Source organism: Chiloscyllium plagiosum, chromosome 7, assembly GCF_004010195.1.
Source record: "Chiloscyllium plagiosum isolate BGI_BamShark_2017 chromosome 7, ASM401019v2, whole genome shotgun sequence".
Lineage (NCBI taxonomy): Eukaryota > Metazoa > Chordata > Chondrichthyes > Orectolobiformes > Hemiscylliidae > Chiloscyllium > Chiloscyllium plagiosum.
Window position 1 is genome coordinate 5,475,252 of NC_057716.1, and position 21,662 is coordinate 5,496,913.

The window sequence follows — 21,662 nt, forward strand, 5'->3', positions numbered from 1 at the left end:
TCCATGCCCCAGCATGCTATCCCAGAATCTTCCATAGCCGATCACATAGTAGCCACTATGGACAGAGCTCAGGATGACTTTGAAATACATAATGAATATAAGCAGATTTCTAAAATGCTCTCATCTCATTCGAATACTCCAAACTGTAACAAAAAAACTCTTTTAAAAAAAAAATTTAGGTCCACCCTAATAAAAACAAACATTCTTTTCATTAACTACATCAAAATGCTAACAGCAAGTGGCTCTAGACTTTTGAAACTCTGTCAAGAATTCATCATGGTTTCGGAAATAATATCAATTTGCAATTCACAAACAATGAAACCTATTGAAATTGCAAAAACAAACAACTAAGACTTTTAAACTGTACCAGATGGCTTACTAATTGACAGATTTCACAAGCAGGTGGGAGCTTCTAATTTCTAACCAACAGCTTCTGGAAGATTTTTCAACCTATTTTAAAGCCCTCTGGACATTTAGATCCCTTTGTATTATTACAATTATCTTAAGTACAGTAGTAAAAATACATCCAACCTTTAAACTATAATTTAATGACTGAAACAGAAAGAACAGTCTTTTTTTGCGTGTGTGTTTCAAAGACTGTAAATGAAATAATAGACTAGATTCCCTACAGTGTGGAAACAGGCCCTTCAACCCAAGAATCCACACCAACCCTCTGAAGAGTAACCCAACCAGATCCATTCCCCTACCCAAATTCACCCCTGACACTATGGGCAATTTAGCACCTGACCTGCACATCTTTGGATTGCGGGAGAAAACCGGAGCACCCAGAGGAAACCCACACAGACACAGGGAGAATGTGTAAACTCCACTCAGACAGTCACCCAAGGCTGGAATCGAACCCAGGTCCCTGGTGTTGTGAGCCACCGTGCGACCCATAATGAAGGGACATGTTCATTGTTTCCCTACTTAGAACTAGATTCCCCAATGTTCATGCCCCTTTTAAGAGCCTGTGAACCACACCCACTTACGAAAGGGACCCAGTTCCATTAAATTTGAGATGGGGTTTTAGCCTGCCCACCCTCACAAGGGATCCAGCAAGGGTGGGCATGTCACATGGGGACTAATTGCACATACCCTTATTAGGTGCTAGTGAAAATTGTCAGAGATGGGAATGCTGCAGAAATTCTGGAATCCTGCCCATCACATATAAAGCTCCCAGGTCATCCTGACTTAGTAAAATCTGAGCCAGAGGGTCATTTGGTACTATGTATAATTTATCATACCACTAAAAGCCCACTTTTACCTGACTATGCCAGCACAACGTTTTTCAGACATGATTAATGGTTTACAAGTGGATAAATGGACAACTTCTTTCTGTTACATGGATTTCAATGCTGAGTGCATCAGTCTTGGTACAACATAGCCTGTATTGGAATAGAGTAACCCATGCAGCAACTAATGAATTTCCAGGTTTAACTGCATACTTGGAAACTCTAGAAGTTGCTGTTGAATTTCCTCCATAATATAAGACAAGTCCATTAGCCTCATTGTATTTTGTCAGAAGAAATCCAAGCCATTGGAAAATGTATCTTACACACTACAATTTGTGGAAATTAAAGCTAAATTTAAATACCAGACAGCAGTTAAATACATAATTTATTCAACAGTAGAACCCACAATCAATGCATGTGTAATGTCACTTCGTGTGTTTCTTAATGCAGTTCATTTGAGTTTTTCAATCCATAGGTCCAAAGCAAGTACTCCACCCTAGAAACATAGATATCAACTTTACCTTGGTGGTAAAGAAAAGAAATATTTACTTGTTTTCTTCAGAATGACTTGTACTATGGTCGCATAGAACTATTAACTGCTCAATTTGACATCCATTGAATTAAAGCCACTCGAGATATTTTGGAATCTAATACCAATTTGGTAGGAAGAGACAGTCTTGCTATTCACTCTCAAACAGTTACAAATCTACGCAGAATATTCTCCATTTTTTTTAAAAATGGTTGATGTGCTGCTCCAATGTTTTATGCTTTTATTTTAGGCTTCAGTAAGCATGGATATTTTCACCAAAGTCATTTCCTCTGATTTCCCCTCTTTCACCTCAGTGGTTTGTGACCATTCCCACCTGGAAGCGACAGTTCTTTGTTCTTATGCATGACGTGCAGATGATCAAATAGATCAAATGGTTGTGCACTTCCAAACATGTCTTCAAAATCAACTGGTTTGAGATTCATATGGTTTACAAAGGAGGAGCCCCATTCCTTGTGTTTAGCAGCATGGTGGCTCAGTGGTTAGCATTGCTGCCTCACAGTGTCACGAACGCAGGTTCGATTCCAGCCTTGGGTAACTGTCTGTGTGGAGTTTGTACATTCTCCCCATGCCCACGTGGGTTTCCTCTGGGTGCTCTGGTTTCCTCCCACAGTCCAAAGGTGTGCAGGTCAGGCGGATTGGCCATGTTAAATTGCCCCATAGTGTACAGGCTAGGTGGGTTAACTACGGGGATAGGGTGAGGTGATCTTCAGAGGGTTGGTGCAGACTTGGTGGGCTGAATGGTCTCTATCTGCACTGTAGGGATTCTATAATCTGCATATTAATGACTAAGGGTGCTTACACTGTAAGAAAAGCAAGTCTCTTTTCCATACAATCTACAGCAATACAGGTTTTGCTCAAGTGTTTTCATTTTTAATTAACTTTCAATGCAAATACAATTGATGAAGTTATTGCATTCTATTAAAAAAATGTAGGTATGCCCATTTAAAAAATAACAAAACACAATAACAAAATAACAATTATTAATGAACTAGGAATGTGTACAGATCCAATTAGATCTTGGATGTTTAGTTTGAGGTAACCAGTTTACATCAGTCCAATGAGATGAGAATATTTCTTTAATCTTCAACCAACTTGGAACTTTGTCATAGAACAGTGAAAAGGAAATTGAGCATGAATTTGTAGGTAGTTTTAAGAGATGCATATACAGTATTATTTAGTCTCAAAATGGTCTCAGAGAGAAATAATTAGTATGTCAAGACAGGTTTGTAGTGTGTTCAGTATAGTTTCCTTATCAATATGGTGCTACTCCAACAAGGAAGGAAGCACCAATTAACATGGTCTTGAAGTGGAGCAAGTGGACAACCTACCACTAGGGACAGTGATCAGAAAATAAATCAGTTCAATCTAAAACAAGTGTGATTAATAGATGAGCTTAAGACAAAGGATAAGAACATTTAGAGCAAGGTGAAAAACAGCTTTACCCAGAATGAATATAAGGAAAATCAATAAATGCAATATGAATCAGACATGAGAAATATTAAAACAGAAAATAGTAAAGGTACCAAACAAGTATAGTTGAGTAAGAAAAGAAAATTATTGAGTTTTTAATGAACGAATCAGGCAAGTAAACTAAGTCTCAGGGTAAAATAAACCTCACATACTGTACTTTGTCAATCTAAGATTTTCCATTGTGTAGGACTGCAAGGGAGCACTAATTTGTTCTTGCTTATTGTTTTGAAACCAGCATCAATTTGCATATTACCACAAGGTAGTGTCATTTTATTAGTGCTGGGTAGAGGAAATTTTGTTATGAGAGTACTTGATTGCTGTTATGTAAAAATACATATGATAGGTAGAACTGGTTAAGAAGTTTTTATTCACAATCAATTTTATTTCTACAACAATTAACATACTTGGGATTGTTTGGCTGGACTTTTATACCTTCTTCAACATCCCCCAGAAGTAGGTGTAAATTTGGGTGCCAAATGATGCTGCGCCTACTACCTAGGAGAAAGTAAGGACTGCAGATGCTAGAGATCAGAGCTGAAAAATGTGTTGCTGGAAAAGCGCAGCAGGTCAGGCAGCATCCAAGGAGCAGGAGAATCGACGTTTCGGGCATAAGCCCCTGAAGAAGGGCTTATGCCCGAAACGTCGATTCTCCTGCTCCTTGGATGCTGCCTGACCTGCTGTGCTTTTTCTGCGCCTACTATCTGCCAAGCTGAAAGTTCCCAAACGCAATGGCAAGCTTTCCCCCATCATCTTTGTGGGAGCCTGCTAGCCTAGCCCTGGTAAACCTCAAGCTTTATTATGGCCAGGACCAAGCCAAGTGCACGATGACTCTACTTTTGGTGTTCGACTAGTTCTGGCAGAGGCCTCCATTCTCAGTGGTGTTGCTGGGACTAGAAAGTTACTGCTCATTTAATTAGCCAGCAACTCTCAGAATTGGGACCTCCCCCCTTAATGGGGACAGAGGTTTTGCTGATTAATGGTGCAACTTCAAAAAGGGCAAGGGCAGCAAAAACGTGGAATATAACCACCTGCAAGTTCCTCTCCAAGCCAGATACCATCCTAACTTGGAAATATATATCACTGGCCTTTCACAGTCAATGGGTCAAAATTCAAGAACTCTCTTCTTAATAGCATGGTGGGCATATCTGCTACACATGGAGTGCAGCAGTTGACAATGACTGCTTACCACCACCTTCTCAAGGGCAATTATGGATGGACAATAAATGCTGGCCCAGCAAGCAATACCCAGGTTCTGTGAAAGAATATTTTTTAAACGCTACTGCTGTGTGACCCAGCCAAATAGACATAGCTAACCTCTATATTGCAGCCAGAGTACTGACTCTGCATAAATTCCCAGCATATAAACACATTATTGATTTATTCGTGTACTCACCCTTCCTCCCCAACAAACGTAACATAAAGCTTATTTCTTTGGAGATCTTTCCTAGAACAGCCCATAATCTGATTGAACGCATCTTCAAGCAAGTGATCTCTTCTGATGATCAACCTGAATTGCACAGAATTATCAAAATAAATCAGTTTGTTTTTGAGTAAGAGCAAAACCAGCACAAACCATATATATCTAAATTTCAAGTAAGGATGGCATATATCCTATGGCAGCGTAATGTTCCAGAGCTAGGAGTGTTGCAGCAAAGAACAGGTCACAGATTCATTACTGTAGCATTCAACAATGTTCATTTCTATTCTCCGCTTCGCAATTACTTGAACCCAGTTGTTTACAAGACAGAGGTTCGGAGAAAAATACTGAATGAAGGATACCTTACACTATACTTCCAGGCAACCTTCAATCTAATATGAGGGTGAAATCATGGGAGCAAATCACCTAACCACCTCTCAGGACAGTATCGTCAATAAGTGAAGGTTACACAAGGCATCAGAATGCCCACATCCCCAATTTAACATAGGAGTGTTTTATGTTAAGCACTGTCGAAATTTATTGGCTGAAATGTCTGTTTCCTTCAAGCATAATATGACAACTACTTATATTCATATAGCAGCATTAACATAGTGAAACATCCCAAGACACTTCACAAATGCATATAAAACAAAGGACAACATCAAGTTAACTAAGGAGACACTGGGTCAGATGAACAAAAGCTTGGTCAATGAGATAGATTTTAAGAGGCATCTTAAAAAAGGAAAACATTTTCTAAATGGTGGAGTGTTGTAAAGAGGGCATTCCATAGCTTAGGATGTAAGCATCAGAAGGCATAAACACCAGTGGTGGAGTAATTACACTGAGGCACACATAAGAAAAATGCAGACTTCTCACAAGTTTGTACCCTGAGGAGATCACAGAGATCAGACTGGGCAAGACCAGGAAAGGATCGCTAAACAATGATGAGAATTTTAAATTCAACGTGTTGTGACCAGGAGCCTGTGTGCGTCAGCAAGAACAATGGTGCACTGGAGACATCAGTGACAGCTACATCTTGTGAGTACAGAAAAAAACTTCTGTTAAATTACATACATTTCTGAATAGTCCTAAAAATACAAATGTTAATACAATCATTTCTCAGCATTCCCCATTAATGACTCACTTTAACTTTCCTGGTCCCTGTCCGTAACCTTTTGTTTCCAATTTCCTGTAGAAGTTTCTGAGTTTAGCTTCAAAGTCCCTCTTATATGGCGCTGGAGCTCGAGCATTGGCACGTTGGGTTCCTGCAAACAGCAATATTTATAATTTGGCAAAGGGAACTCTTTCTCCTCAAGCAAACAAAATTGATTTTATCATAATATGTGGAACCATTATTAATGTGCAGCAGCAAGTTTAATAACAAATATAAGGAAAGCACTTCCCATTGCATTTTCTACAAAGTTGTAACACCCTAGAGGATCACATCTAATTCACTTAAATTGGCTTCTTGTCAAGATTCCAGCTCAAAATATCAACCTACCTTTCACTGTCAGAGAGAGAAAAATTACATACATTTCCAACATCTTCTAATATATTTGTGATTTTTGATTAGATTAGATTCCCCACAGTGTGGAAACAGGCCTTTCGGCCCAACCAGTCCACACCGACCCTCTGAAGAGCAACTCACCCAGACCAATGCACCTAACACTATGGGCAATTCAGCATGCACATCTTTGGACCTGCACATCTTTGGACTGTGGGAGGAAACCAGAGCAAATCCACACAGACATGGGGAGAATGTGCAAACTCCACACAGACAGTCGCCCAAGGCTAGAATTGAACCCAGGTCCCTGGCGCTGTGAGGCAGCAGTGCTAACCACTGAGCCACCATGTCACCTCACTGTCAGATAGAGAAAAATTACGCACATTTCCAACATCTTCTAATATACTTGTGATTTTTCTAATGTATCATTGGTTCTCAATAAGAATACAAGAGAATGTTCCATAACAAAGAAGGAATTTAATCTCTTCTAACCTAACAACTGAGCAAGACACAGATGACTCGATTCATCTATAAATTGTGTTTGTGACAAGAAATATACAGAGGGCAGGCCTTAGATCAGTGAAGAAAATCTGATTAAATGGCTTTGATTAATTTTAATCTTATTTCCCAGTGTGCCTAGAATTGATTCCACAACCACTGTTTAAATATCGTATTTGAAGATAAAATTTATGTTTGTTCACACATTAACAAAAACCAAAACCTAGGCAGCACAATCAAACTGTACTTCCCAGGTGAGAAAGGTTCAAAATAAAATATAAATGGAAATAGCAACCCTAATAGGCCTACCTAAAAGCATTTTGTAGAAAAGCACAGTCTTAAAACTCAACTTACTTTCACTTCAAGTTTCAAACACTGCAGTGGATCAAAGCCAATCTTTAATTAACAATGTAAACCTATTCATGTGTAGCTGACAAGTGGGAGACCCTCATTTTATTCATAACACACAGAAATAACATTATGAGGACAGATTTCACATTTTAGTTAATCTTCTAATCCTCTTCAAGTAGTTTGCAATATCACTAGATTCCATTCATTCTCCTATTTAATTAACTTCAGAAAAGTATCAGTGTTAATGTCATGAGCACAGGTAATTAATATATAGAGCTCAATGACTCATGACTAATTAAGATTTCTTATTGCTTAATTCCTTGGATTGCAATTTTTACCATCTCTTGGAATTCTTCCCTCCAAATCCCTCATATCTCTCCTCTTTTATTTGATTGTTTTTCCCTTTGAATTTTTACAGTTTATTTCTTTAGAATCTATGTAACAGTTATGGCTTAAACACAAATAAGCAAGTTAATAAGCATGGGTGAGGTATTATTAAAAGATTATCAGTGCTATTACAAAATACCAACATGGAAATATTGTTCTTGCTTTTACATTCTATTACAGTTTCTCATTCTAATCATTACATGGTCAGATGATTTGTCATTTACCTGGGGAGTTCTGAGGTGATGACACAGGGGAACCACGTGGAGATTGGCAATAAGTAGGATGAAGTAAGGCGTGTGGTGGCACATAGGACATAATCTCATCTTCAAACAAACTGCCCATGATAGAAACCAAAACATAAATAATTATTTTTAAAATGTCAACTTCTCTTACATTATTTATACTGTTTACATTAGTATCATCCTTTCTCACAAAGTTAAATTTTCAGTTTACTGTTGTCATGCATCACTACATTTCTATTTTAAGCTTAATATGATAGTTCATATTAATTTGGAATCAGGTAATAAGTAAGTCTCAAATTCAGAGGAGGCAAGAGGTGATTGTTTGATATCCTAGGTCAAACTTATTCCTCAATCAGTACCATCAACAACTTATTATCTGGTCATGTCTATCATTGCTATTTTTGGAACTTGCTATGCACAGATCATTTGCCTCATTATGTAAGTGGCTACAATTCTACAAGAAAAGTTAACTGGCGGTGACAAACTAAGGTTATGAAAGGTGCTATAGAAAATAATATTCTTCCAATTTTTCACATAATTAAAAAAATTATTGACTCGTTAGAAAAGGTATAATTGGCATGCGAGATATATAACGCTTTTTTACTGAAACACAACTCTCATGTCTAAGAGAATAGCAAGGCAAATGAAACATTTGTTTAATTTCTTAACATTATTACACTGGTGAATAGACTCTCTAACATCAAATCATGTTGACCTGTTAATGTTAATCTTGCTTCACATATCTCCTGTGCCTCACTCTGTCTAAGCACTCTATAATCTGTATATCCTTGCTTACTACAACCTGCTTGAACTGCTCACAAACAAAGCTTTTCACTGTACTTAGGTACACCTGGCAATAAATCAAATCAAATCAAATACAATTTGCCTTTCTGTGCAAAGCTATCAGCTATAATAACAGAAATAAAACATACTAAAATGAAAATTAACTATTAATTTATGTAATTAGGATTTGCTACTGTGTACTATAAATGAACAAAACCAAAGTACAAATCATGGTCTGTGTGAGATATTATTTATCAATCACATTGCTCAAGACATACTGATCCAAATGGGATGTAAGAAGAGTTACTTGTTTCATTTTTTTAGTTGTAAAGGGAAAATAACATTTGTTTAATTGGCAGAATTTTCAGAATTCAAAGCACTGATTAGAAAATATGCAATTATGTTCACTTTCCTCATCAATAATGGTGTTCAACACTGAATGTAGTTTGCTGGAACTTTAAATGGGAGGTGCATACCTGTGAAACATTCCAAATGCACAAACATCTCTTGCCTTATTAAATAGCTGTCCAACTTCTGGTTAAAAATAAATAAGCTGTGCTGCTGCACAAAAGAAGTCTTGCAATATTTTGGATTTTGCCTTTTAGAGACATAGAGTCATATAGCACGGAAATAGACCCTCCTGCCCAACTCGTCCATGCCAACCAGGTTTCCTGAACTGAACTGGTCCCATTTGCCTGAATGTGCCTCATATCCTTCTAAACATTTCCTATCTATGTACCTGTCCAAATATGTTCTCAATGTCATAATTGTGTTCCTCTCTACTACTTCCTCTAGCAGCTTGTTGCCTATATGCACCACTGTCTGCATGAAAAAATTTTAAATCTTTCTCCTCTCACCTTAAACCTATCCCTTTAGTTTTGGACTCCCCTACCTTAGATCTTAGCTATTCATCTTATCTATGACCCCCATAATTTTATAAGCTTCTTATGCTCCAGGGAAAAAGTCCCAGCCGATCCAAGCTCTCCTTATAACTCAAACCCCCCCAGTCTTCTTGTAAATCTTTCTTGCACTCGTTCCTGTTTAATAATATCCTTCCTACAGCAGGGTGACCAGAATTGTACATAGTACTTTAAATATGGCCTTACAACTGTCTTGTACAGCTATAACATGATGCCTTAACTCCTATGCTCAATGCTCTGACTAATACCTTCTTCTGTCTACCTGTGACTCCACTTTCAAGGAACAATGTACCTGTACCCCTAGGTTTCTCTGTTTGACAACACTCCCCAGGGCCCTACAGTTAATTGTGTAAGTACTGACCTAGTTTGTCTTGCCAAAATGCAACACCTCACATTTATCTAAATTCCATCTGCCATTCCTCAGCCCACTGATCAAGATCCCATTGTGTTTTTGGATAACCTTCTTCACTGTGCATTATACCATCGATTTTGGTGTCATCCGTGAACGTACTAACCATATCTCCTACATTTCATCCAAATCACTTATATAAATGACAAATAACAGTGGACCCAACATCAATCCTTGTTGAGTGCTACAGGCCACCAGTCCGAACAACCACCCTCCATCTCCTACCTTCAAGCCAATTTTGTAAACAATTGGTTAGCTCTCCGAGACTCATGTAATCTAAACTTACTAACAATTCTACCAGGCAGAACCTTGTCAAAGGTCTTGCTAAAGTCCACGCAGACAACGTCCATTGCTGTGCCTTCATCACCTCCTTGGTCACCTCTTCAAAAAAACTAAATCAAGTTTGTGAGACACAATTTCCCATGACCAAAGCCATGCTGACTATCCCTAATCAGTCCTTGCCTTTCCAAATGCATGTGGATTCTGTCTCTCAGAATACCCTCCAACACTGGCTCACTAATCTAAAGTTCCCTGGCTTTTCCTTACAGTCTTTCTTAAATAATGGCACAATATTAGCTGCCCTCAGTCTTCTGGCACCTCATCTGTGGCTATCGATGATACAAAAATCTCGACTTGGGCCCCGCAGGTTCTTCCCAGCTTCCCACAATGTCCTGGGATACACATGATCAGGTCCTGGAGATTTATCTACCTTTATGACTTTTAGGACTTCTAGCACCTATTCTTCTTCAATACAAAGTCAAATCAATATCACCTACTCTCTAACTCTGAAGCTGGCCTAGTTCACTCTTAAAGGGATATGCATTTCTAACATCGACTCTTTTCTGCTTTAAATCTGCCAAAATTACTCCTGTCCTCAAAACTCCGACCTTGACCCCAGTGACGTTGCAAATGAATATCCCATCAAATAGTAACTAGGGAGTTAGGAGAAGGAGTAATCCATTTAGCTGTTTGAGCGCTTCCCCATTCAGTAAGATCATGGCTGATCGTGGTCTCAATCCCTCTGTCTGCCTCCCATAATCTTTGACTCTCTTGACAACAAAATCAATCTAACTCAACTTTGATTAAATTCAATAACCCAGCCTCCACTATTTACTGGGGAAGAGAATTCCACAGACTAATGATACTCTGAGAGAAAAGAGCTTCTATTCATCACTGCCTCAAAAATGAAACCTTTTATTCTTAAACTATGTTGCCCAATTTTCGTCTCCAACAAGGGGCAACCTTCTCTCAGCATGCACCCTGCTAGGACCCCTCAGGATTGTACATATTTCAATAAGATCATCTCTCATTCTTCTGCATTCCAATGGAAATTCTAACTTGTTCAAACATTCTTCAAAACATAAGCTCTTCATCGCAGAAATGAATTGAGTGAACATTCTTTGAAAAGCTCCTCATGCAATTTTATTCTTGTCCAAATAAGGAGACCATAACTGTATACATCACTCTACATGTCATTTTACCAAAGCCCTGCTTAGCTGCAATAGTATTTCCCCTGCTTTTATTTTATGCTCCACTTGTAATAAACACAACATCTCATGTGCCTTCCTAATCACTTGCTGTACTTGCAAATTAACAAACAAACTCCAAATTCCCTTTTCTCGCTGAAGTGTGTTTGGCTCCGAAATCTATACCGATTTTCAGGAAGTCCATGTTTGAATCCCTCCGATCAGATTTCTGATCTGTCACTGCACTGGAATGGCTCTTACGAAAGGAACAAATGGAATCTTATGTAACTATGACAAAGAGACAGTCCCCGCTGGACTTCCTGCACAATACTCCTACATGTCTCGCCATAGCCCCATACAAGATTCTGCCCATAGTAAACAAAACATAGTTTATTACATTTCGACAACCATTCACATGTTTGAAGAATGTGGTGTAGATTATTAAAGAGGCTGTTAGGAAAACTTAGTCTTGGGCAACAATTCAATGCATCTTTTAACTAAGTTTCAGGCATCAAGGTGAGATTCTTACTAAGCAGTGGTGAGTTGGCTATTAAGGGGATAATTGCTTGTGATCAGCCTTGAACTGCAGATCTCACCTCATTAATACACAGCTTTCTATTGTGCTATCCACCACAAGCAAACTAGAAGCAGAGAGTGCTCGATATAGAGATCAGACATGATGATTCCAGCTCTTCACTTTCTCCAAAAGATTTCCATGTTCTCGGGGCACATACCATAGTCACATGTGCTAACCTCTTGGTGTGGAAGGATATACTGGCACCATTTCTTTATTCATGTTTCCCCTGTGTTATTTGCAACAAGATTAATTTACAGATTTTGTTTCATTGAACTCAAATTCTACCATCTGCCATGACAGGATTTGAACCCAGATCCCCAGAACATTATCTGTGTCTCTGGCTTAACAGTCCAGCAATGATACCACTAGGCCATTGCCTCCTCTCAATAAATAAAGACAAATTGGTCTATGTGTCATTTCTGCAAAGCAAATAGTTGAACAATCCATTCAGTAAAATGGATGTTATTGCCAGTGGCAACATTGGAAGGGAACAGTTGATTTTGTGATCTTGGCGTTGCAGAGTGATTGAAATTCCTTTGTCCTGGTTCCTTTTGCCAGGCAGCACTCAGAATAAAGACAGAATATTTTTCCTTTCTTTGCCTTCAGTGTAGGGGTTTTTAATGGCTGCTCTCAAAGCTGTGACCTTCATAGCATACTAGTGCACACTGGGATGTCAGGCCACGAACCGACATAGACCAAAGTTAGAGTTCACTTCTAACTTGTGTCCCTGTACATTTCTGAAAAGAGAAAATGTAAAAATGTCTCTCACACAGACTGCTGTCTTCTTTTGCCAGTATGTCTAATATACTCATGGGGAATTACAATTCAGTGTTGCATTGCTCCCTTTTAGGTCTATCCCTTTGAAGCTTCCTTGACACCTTGTTAGGTATGACACACCAGGGTCACCCAACCCAGACATCCATTGCGTATACTTTGGCTGCAGATCTTCTTCTGAAAATCATATGTTGATATTAAAGATTAATATGGTCATAGGTTTAATATGGTCATACTGTCCATGGCATTGATAGAAACTGAGCCTTGGTTGAGAAAATACTGTCTACAGTCAACAGGAGTACAACTGCAAGATCCAGGGGCATTACACTTCATGTTAAATGTATGTTACAAGCAACTCTCCAATACAAGGAATATCAAATTGTAGAAAAACTATATGTACCTCACAATCATGAATTCTCACTCCTGAGTAAAAAGTTGCACATTGATTTCAATCACATTCAATAGGTGAAAGTTGTTAAACTACAAGAAGTCAAAGGTGGTAGAATATTTTATAGTGCTTGTTATGGACCAGACACCCTCAAAATATTTCAAGAAAGTAGCCCAGATTCTAACTTTGCTAGCTGTTTTAAGCAGGTGTAACACGGATATTCTAGGAGTGATGGAGCTAACCCAATTACTTAGTTTTATATAAAATGGAATTCATTTGCAATATTACCGAACGAAACACAAATAAAAGAGAACGGAATATAGGACAACTTCAACTATCCGAAAACCCAACAGACTATCCTAACTTAATTATGCTGTTCCAAATTCCTGCAACAATCCCGATAAATGTCCCCTGGCAAAAAAAGTAAAATCAAACACAGGGCCTTACAGGAGAGAGAGATATGGCAGAGATATTCAGCATGGAACTCCTTGTTCCAAGTAGCTGTTTCTTGGACCAGCAGCCTCGCTGACTGACTGCCTGCTTTCAGTGAACAGACAGACCGCTAAAAACCAAACCAAACCAAACCTGAGCCGAGAGAACTGGCCACTTCACTTTCATTATACAAGTGTGTTTTCTTAACTCAAAAGCCTTCTCTCTAAGGCAGTATCTGCTAGCTTTAATCAAATTCGCCCTACAACCCTTCAATCTTAGACTTCCCAGAATCACTGCTTTTATGACCTCTTTGAAAATAAAAAGCCAAGGACAGCATGACCTTGTTAAAGGAACAACATCATCACAGGCTCCATCAACTTATGCTGGAAATGCGCAGCAGGTCAGGCAGCATCCAAGGAACAGGAGAATCGACGTTTCGGGCATAAGCCCTTCTTCAGGAATGGCTTATGCCCGAAACGTCGATTCTCCTGTTCCCTGGATGCTGCCTGACCTGCTGCACTTTTCCAGCAACACATTTTCAGCTCTGGTCTCCAGCATCTGCAGCCCTCACTTTCTCCATCAACTTATGGTAGAATATCAATGATGAACAGAATCCCAGAGGTCAGCTACATTGGAATAAAGGAAATATTGGATTTATATCCCCTCTTGGGATCTGGACATTGTTGGCCATCCTTAATTGTCCTTGAACTGGTTGATTTGCTAGGTCATTTCAGAGGACAGTTAAGAATGAACCACAATGCTGTTGAGCTGGATTCACATCTAGACCAGGTAAAAGGCAGCACATTTTCTTGTGTAAAGGACATCAACGAACCAGACTTGACCACACAGACCCCTAGAGAACACATACCTAGAAGGTATTGGTGGCACCACAGACAACTCCATCGTCTGGTCTGAAAAACCAGAATATCCAGAGCATTTGAAAATGCAAAAAAGCATAACTGTTTAACCTGTCTCACTTCCAATAAAAGAATCTTTCACTCACCTACTCTAATGCCCGTTCTGTCAAATTCATTGGTAATAAATGTAGAATGTAACCTTTCTAATGGTTAGGCTGGCAGCAGGAGATACGAATGCATACAACAGGTAATTTATAGCTCAAAACAAAAGGACAATTTTAAACTACTTTACAGAATGTATCATCTCAAATTCCTCAAGCTTCCAATGGGAAATCTCAGAGATTTGATATTATGAAATTAACACTATCTAATTTTATAATTAGCTGTTTGAACCGTCAATATGTATTGTACACATTTTGAAAGTCACTGCCATACTTAATGTGGGTTGTCTTTTCTCAGGCCATCCCTTTGTCGTGTTCTATCAAAACTGAAGTAAGCAGTTACATAGCTTTCACATCTACTCTGACACAGGCTAACCAAGTTTGAGGAGAGACAGAGTATCTTTTTTACCTCAAATCTAACTTAAAACAATTGGATTTTAGTTCACCATTTGTTCATGTTTTGAAACTCAGATCAGGAATTCAGCCAGCAGGGACTAAGGGATCATGCTTACAATCTAACTATCTGTAAAGCCCTTTTCAATATGCCAGTCTCAATTAAACTGTAACTTTAAAGTTGGTTAGATGATGTATGTTATTCAATAATCATGTTTTAATCCAGTCAATACAAAGCCCGAGAGGGACAGTTAAGCGTTGACACAATGTATGCTGCTGGAACAGCACAGCAGGTCAGGCAGCATCCGAGGAGCAGGAGAGTCGACATTTCGGGCATAAGCTCTTCATCAGGAATCACATCTCTTTCACAAAGTACATTCAGCAGTCACACGTGATGCACTTACCTTAATAGCATTACAAGATCTGCATCACTGGATAAGCGCCCCAATCCACTAGTTCCCTCGCTCCTGATAAACTGGATCTTCTCCCTATGGAAGTATTCAATTAATTCAATATTATTCTTTGAAAACTACAATCCAATATATAACATGAAGACTTTGAAAAGCCCAAAATAGACAAGGCAAAACTTTGTGATGATCACACCTAGATCTGTCATCATTGTTTTATCAAGGTGGTTTAACACACTAATGGCACGCAAGTTACTTATTTCAGTCTCTTGTGTGCAACCTATCAACAGGGGCTTTCCATTGCTTCCTTCCGCTAATGCCAGTTTTATTTTTGGCACCTAACCTCAGGTAGCAAAATCAACCAATGCAATCACACATTTTATAGTACTGATGACAAATCTGTGCTGAATTAAAATTGGCTGTCCTTTCTGCTGTATTTTTGCACTAGGGTAACTCAGCATTTTAACAGTTAGTGTGATTCAACCACTTACTTTCTAAGTTTTTAATTGCTTAAATTAGTGAAAATACAATCACTGAAAAATTCAAAAAGAATTCACAAAATGAATCATACTGGTTGTTGTGACAAAATGAGGAGGAGTACTTTGGTTTTCCTCTTTTTTAGCCTTTTTCAGTTGGTCAATTACATTTTTAGCACATAGCTATCACACTTCAATTAAATTTGTAGTTAATGAGATTTTTTAAATGAGCCAATTACAAGGTTTTCTTGAGAGAAAGAAAGGGGAATCTTGTCTCCTACTAACACTGAGGCAAGATAAAATCTCAACATCAATTACACACAAACACAAGTAATACGTTTAAAAGGGGAGACTGTCTGTTATGAGATAGAATAAAGGCTTCACAGCTTAAAAGTCTTTCACCCTTGAAGTGTTACCGTTTTAACGTGGAACCACAGTTGTTTAGTTATTGAGAGGCAGAATCAGCAGTGACAAAGTTTATAAATATCTTGGAGTTCTTGATAAAAGGTTGTTTATTCAATTTCTGTTATCTCTGACTGCAACTTTCCATGTGATGAGAGAAATAGAGCTATTCAATTCTTGCTAATAAATCAATTTACATTCTCTCTGCTCTGCAGCTTAAAAGCAACTATTGAAATATAATTCAGTGTATATTCCTGAGTCCAACCTCACTGTCTTTCCAGACTGGCTAACTGGCAGGCAAACCTTTCATCTCCCAGTGATTAAATTGTCACGCAAGTGTGAATTAAAACAAGAGATTCAGATCTGAGTGTCTTGGTGTCCTACTCAGTTGCCTGGTTTCAATATCTTTATATAAGTGGGTAATTTCAGTGCAAACATTGTTTTTAATTCCACATTGGTCTCCTTGACTTGCCTCAGGCTGTGATCAGGTGATGGTCACATCCAATTCATGTTAGTATTTAATCTATGAGAGATCTCGGGTATAACAATCAAATAATAAATACTAAAATTTGATTATCCATATTTACTGCTTTTGTAACATGGTAAGCTTACTTCACTGAACACCATCCGAACAATCTGGACAGTATAGGTAGGCAGAAATTGTTCCTGCTTTGAAGGGATCAAGAACCAAAGGCAACCAATTTGGGTGACTGACAAAGGAAGTAATGGCAAAATGAGGCAATTTCTTTTCTAATGAAGTGAACAGGTGGAATCTGGAACACACTACCCAGATAGACTTAATTACGGCTTTGAAAACAGAACTGCACAATCAATTCCAAGAGAAAAGATTTTCAGGGTTATGGGAAAAAGAGGGAATGGGACAAACTTAGTTGCTTTTCCATAGAGTTAGCATTGACATAATGGGAGAAATGGCCTTCATCCATGCTGTAGTCAATTTATGATTCTATTCTTCAATTGCATTAAATTATGCTGGACAAGAGATCAAATGCAAGGTTTCATATTCACAATCTGCATCTCTACCTCAGGTAACCTTGAAAAGTATATTTCAGAACAGAAAAACTGCTCTTTCATTCAGAAGTGTGATGTGGAATTGATGGTCCAGATACGTATTTTAAATCATGGAGAGATGAGACTGTAACATTTGCAACTAAAGTGACAGGATATACTCCATCTCGTTGTGAGATTTGTAGCGTATGTGACAGAAAATGATGAAACAAACATCCAAGATGGCAAGGCCAACTTTATATGATAAAATAAGACAAAATGTAAACTACATATACTCACTTTTCACCATAATTTCTGTCAAGGTGTTTTTAGATCGGCAGCTTTTACACACTAAAGATGCTGGAGAAACAGGCTATTCAGCCAAACCAATGTATGCAGCAAACTCCAAAACTTCCAATATTTGATCTACACATTATTGCAAATACATGATCCATCTTTTTAAAAATTCAATCGTTCTTATTCATTATTAGTCTTCCTTGTTTGTGAGAATCTACACTATTTCCACCAAGGTAGAACTGCAACAAACAGACTAAGCAATTCTCTTCCTATTTTCATAATCAAATATCCTTTGTGGATATCCAAAAATCTTTCAAGTTGCCGTCGCTTCATTTTATGAAGTATTTTCATTGACGCATAATGGCCTCTGATGATAAACAATGGATGATCTCCACTGTGTAACCGAGTGCAAAGAAAAGTAACTGTTGCTCAGATAAGGTCCAGTCCTGCCTGGATTTCATAGACTCACTGTGCAAAATATGTAACTCCCAGCAGTGGACTAAAGCAATTGAAGTTCAGTACGGCATAAATTGCCAAATGGTACATGCCTCCCTCAAAAGTAAACTAGCAATGTTGCTAATCAAAGTTAGCTGGAAACCATTCAATTGATAACTTCTGCCCTTACTTTTTTTTTGTTACTGTGCATTTCAGTTTTAATACAATTAGCTCACAATCACTTAGAATCAACAAGACAATTACAGAACATCACTAACTGAAACAAAATATCCTTAATTTTTACTTTTAAATTGTTAAGTAGAAATATTGCTCCTCTTTTTTCTATGCATGGGTCTGTTTATTTGCAAAACCATTATAACCACTTAGTTCATCTAAATGCTAGGTGTGGACTGGATGGGGAACGTGCAAGAATCAGCACATAGAGATTGGCAGAACCTTTGAGGTACAGTGAATTCTAATTGGGGCACAGCTATATTCATGAGTGTATGTCTGAAGTAACACAAATGATCACAGTAATTTGCACGTTGTGACACTTCCAAATAAAACAGATAAGAATGCATTATGAGTAAAGTTCCTTAGAAGAAAAGATACAAAGCTGCTCTTGCACACACACTATACATAAACTTTCCAATCTATTGTTCTTTTTTGATGCATTCCTCCTTAACAATTTCACAATCAAATTTTTCACACATTAAGGATATTTTGTTTACATCACAATGATGCTGCAGTGTCCCATTACCTGTCCATGTAAAGTGCAGGTAAAATTTGAACAACATGAGCACATTTCCAGCAGCCTGTGAAAATTAGTGTCACAGAGTCATATAGCAAAGAAACAGACCCTTTGGTCCAACTAGTCAAGCCAACCATGTTCCCAAACGGAACCTGTCCCACCTGCCCGCACTTAGCCCATATCCCTCCAAACCTTTCTTATTCATGAACTTATCCAAAGATCTTTCAAACATTGCAACAGTACCTACATCCCCCACTTTGTCTGGCAGTTCATTCCACACACGCAACAGTCTGAGTGTAAAAATGTTTCACCTCATGTACTTTTAGATCTTTCTCCTTTCACCTTAAAAATATGCCTCCTAGTTTTGGATTCCCCTACCCCAGGGAAAAGACCCTTGTCATTTACCTTATCTATGTCCCTCATGATTTTATAAACCTCAATAATGTCACCCCCCAGCCTCCAACACTCCAGTTCTTTTTCATAGAATTCATAGAAACCCTACAGTGTAGAAACAGGCCCTTTGGCCCAACAAGTCCACACTGACCCTCCGGAGAGTAATCCACCCAGACCCATTCCCCCTACACTATATTTACCCTTAACTAATGCACCTAAGCTACGCATCACTGAACACCATGGGCAACATAGCATGGCCAATCCACTTAAACTGCACATCCTTGGATTGTAGGAGGATACTGGAGCACCCAGAGGAAACCCATGCAGAGACGGGGAGAATATGCAAACTCCACACAGACAGTCGCAAGTACTATATTTGTTATCTGCCTTATAATTGTTTGTCTAAAGCAATGAATTCAGATTTGGCAAAGTCCTTTCAATCAGCACTGTTAATAATACAGATACTTTTGCATAATATATCACAATTTGCTGATGGCACCAAATCATGTTGCCACATAAAAAGGGCATTTGAAATGGAAATAAAAAATATGCTATAACACAAAAAGTAATTAATCACAAGTTATCTAAAGTCATTTATAATTAAGGGTGCATCTCAAGGGCATCGCAGAATAAATCTGAGAAAGGTCATACTGCTATTACACAGAGGTTAAGTATGACATATAATATACAAAATAAGCCAACCTCTAAGAGGAGATGATTGAGTGGAAATATAGTCAATTTTTAAAATGTAAGAGAATGATTATGATATTGCAAGCATATTACAGAGAATTAGACAAAGAAATATAACAATAACAGAATGAAACATCACTTAAGATCAGAAAGATTTCCCTCAAGATTTTTTATATCGAAAAATTCAGAAAAAATAATGGCTACGCATAGAAAATTTCAATTAAGGCAGTCAAAGACTTGCTGATTAACACCTCTTTAAAGGATTTGGAGGTTCTGGTTAGAATGGAATCAAAATGAAGGATAAATTGAAATGATGGTGGGAGGAAACCGGAGCACCCGGAGGAAACCCACGCAGGCACGTTCTCCCCGTGTCCGCGTGGGTTTCCTCCGGGTGCTCCGGTTTCCTCCCACCATCCAAAGATGTGCAGGGTCAGGTGAATTGGCCATACTAAATTGCCTGTAGTGTTAGGTAAGGGGTAAATGTAGGGGTATGGGTGGGTTTTGCTTCGGCGAGTCGGTGTGGACTTGTTGGGCCGAAGGGCCTGTTTCCACACTGTAATCTAATCTAATCTAAATCTAAATCTAAATGATTCAATACCACTATGACAGACTTGTCAAGGATGTATAATATATCATTAATAATAGTAATAAGGTAACAAGTGCTTGCATTTTGCCCTTGAGCCTTTCGGAGCAGACCGTGTGCAAAGCCTTTTCTTTAATGCGTTGGGTGGATTCCATGAGGTGGTGTGCTGGGTTAAATGGTGTTCATCCCCCGTCTTTCCTATGTCCTTAACATAATGTCCCACATAACTGAGAATTTGTCCTGGAAAATTCCTATGAAATATTGCAGTATAGATGCAAGGTCTAAGTTATCAGGGAAGAATGTACAGAAGAAAAACATACAGCATGACACAACCAGTACCACCACTTCGACAATCAATGGGATTACCTGAGTGAGTGATTCCTGATAAGGTCTGGCTGGCGCTCTTGAAGAATTTCAAAGATGTTTGGTTGACGCAGAAATGCTACAATTTTATCATTGTAAGCTGAAAACAACAGAATATCTCATCAAGACAGGGATTAGATAATAGAGAATGCTGAACTAATCAACACATTGGGGCTGTTGAAATGATCAAACAATTAGAGATTGATCTATATGATTTGCTTAAAAGTAAAATTACAACTTCATTGAATCATATTATCTGAAGGCACGTGAACAAAATTAAGATGTATGTGATGTCGAATGGCGTCCCCCTCTCCCTTTAGTTTTCTCTGCTTGTCCACACATGGTTTTCTCAGTGAAAGGGAGAATTGGCTTTCGCTGGAGAGAACATCTGCATTGTGAAGGGAAAACAAGGCTGCACAAAGGAAATGCTTCCTTTAATGCTCTGGTCCATATGTAAAATTCACCACGTGGGAATGAAGATAGAAACTACTGTCCTACTATTCTGTGTTACCTATAATACTGAGTGAGTATTCTGTGCAGTTTGCCAAGAAAATTCATGGGCCTGATAGTAGGAATTGGAGACAATTAGTCAATTAGTTACATTCCATTTTATCCAAAAACAAGCGAAGCACAAACAAGTTGGTTGTCATTTAACCCAAATATTTTATAACTAATTTCATAGAACAAAACGTAATTAAAGAGATTTTGAATTATTCTTAAAGTACCTGCAAAAAGATCATAACCATAAAGATTATGCAGTAGACTTATCCAGAATGCAACTACTGAAGCCAATATTTCCTATTTAATGACTAGGATTAGCATTTGAATTTGCTGGACTATCAAACATTGGAGCAGGCCATTTGATAAGATCATGGCTTATCTGATAACCAACCCCACCTTCCAGCCTTATTCCCAAAACAACTGATTCCTTTACAGTATCTCAGCCTTGAATAAACCTAATGACCCAGCCTCAACACTTGTCTGAAGTAAAGAAGTCCACAAATTCACTAACCTGATTGAAACTTACAGAATACTGAGAGGCCTGGATA

General features: G+C 38.3%; 1 protein-coding gene across 5 annotated transcripts in view; it reads right to left on the bottom strand.

The window, feature by feature from the left end:
- Positions 1-21,662, bottom strand: part of hecw2a (HECT, C2 and WW domain containing E3 ubiquitin protein ligase 2a) — a 335,739-nt gene that overhangs the window by 66,649 nt on the left and 247,428 nt on the right. For all 5 annotated transcript variants that reach the window (XM_043692900.1, XM_043692901.1, XM_043692902.1 and 2 more), the window contains 5 exons: positions 20,617-20,713; positions 15,216-15,299; positions 7,634-7,743; positions 5,814-5,934; positions 4,646-4,759 (listed from right to left, as the gene is read on the bottom strand). In XM_043692900.1, the coding sequence (XP_043548835.1) occupies positions 4,646-4,759; positions 5,814-5,934; positions 7,634-7,743; positions 15,216-15,299; positions 20,617-20,713 (526 nt within the window). The remainder of the gene's footprint in view (positions 1-4,645; positions 4,760-5,813; positions 5,935-7,633; positions 7,744-15,215; positions 15,300-20,616; positions 20,714-21,662) is intronic.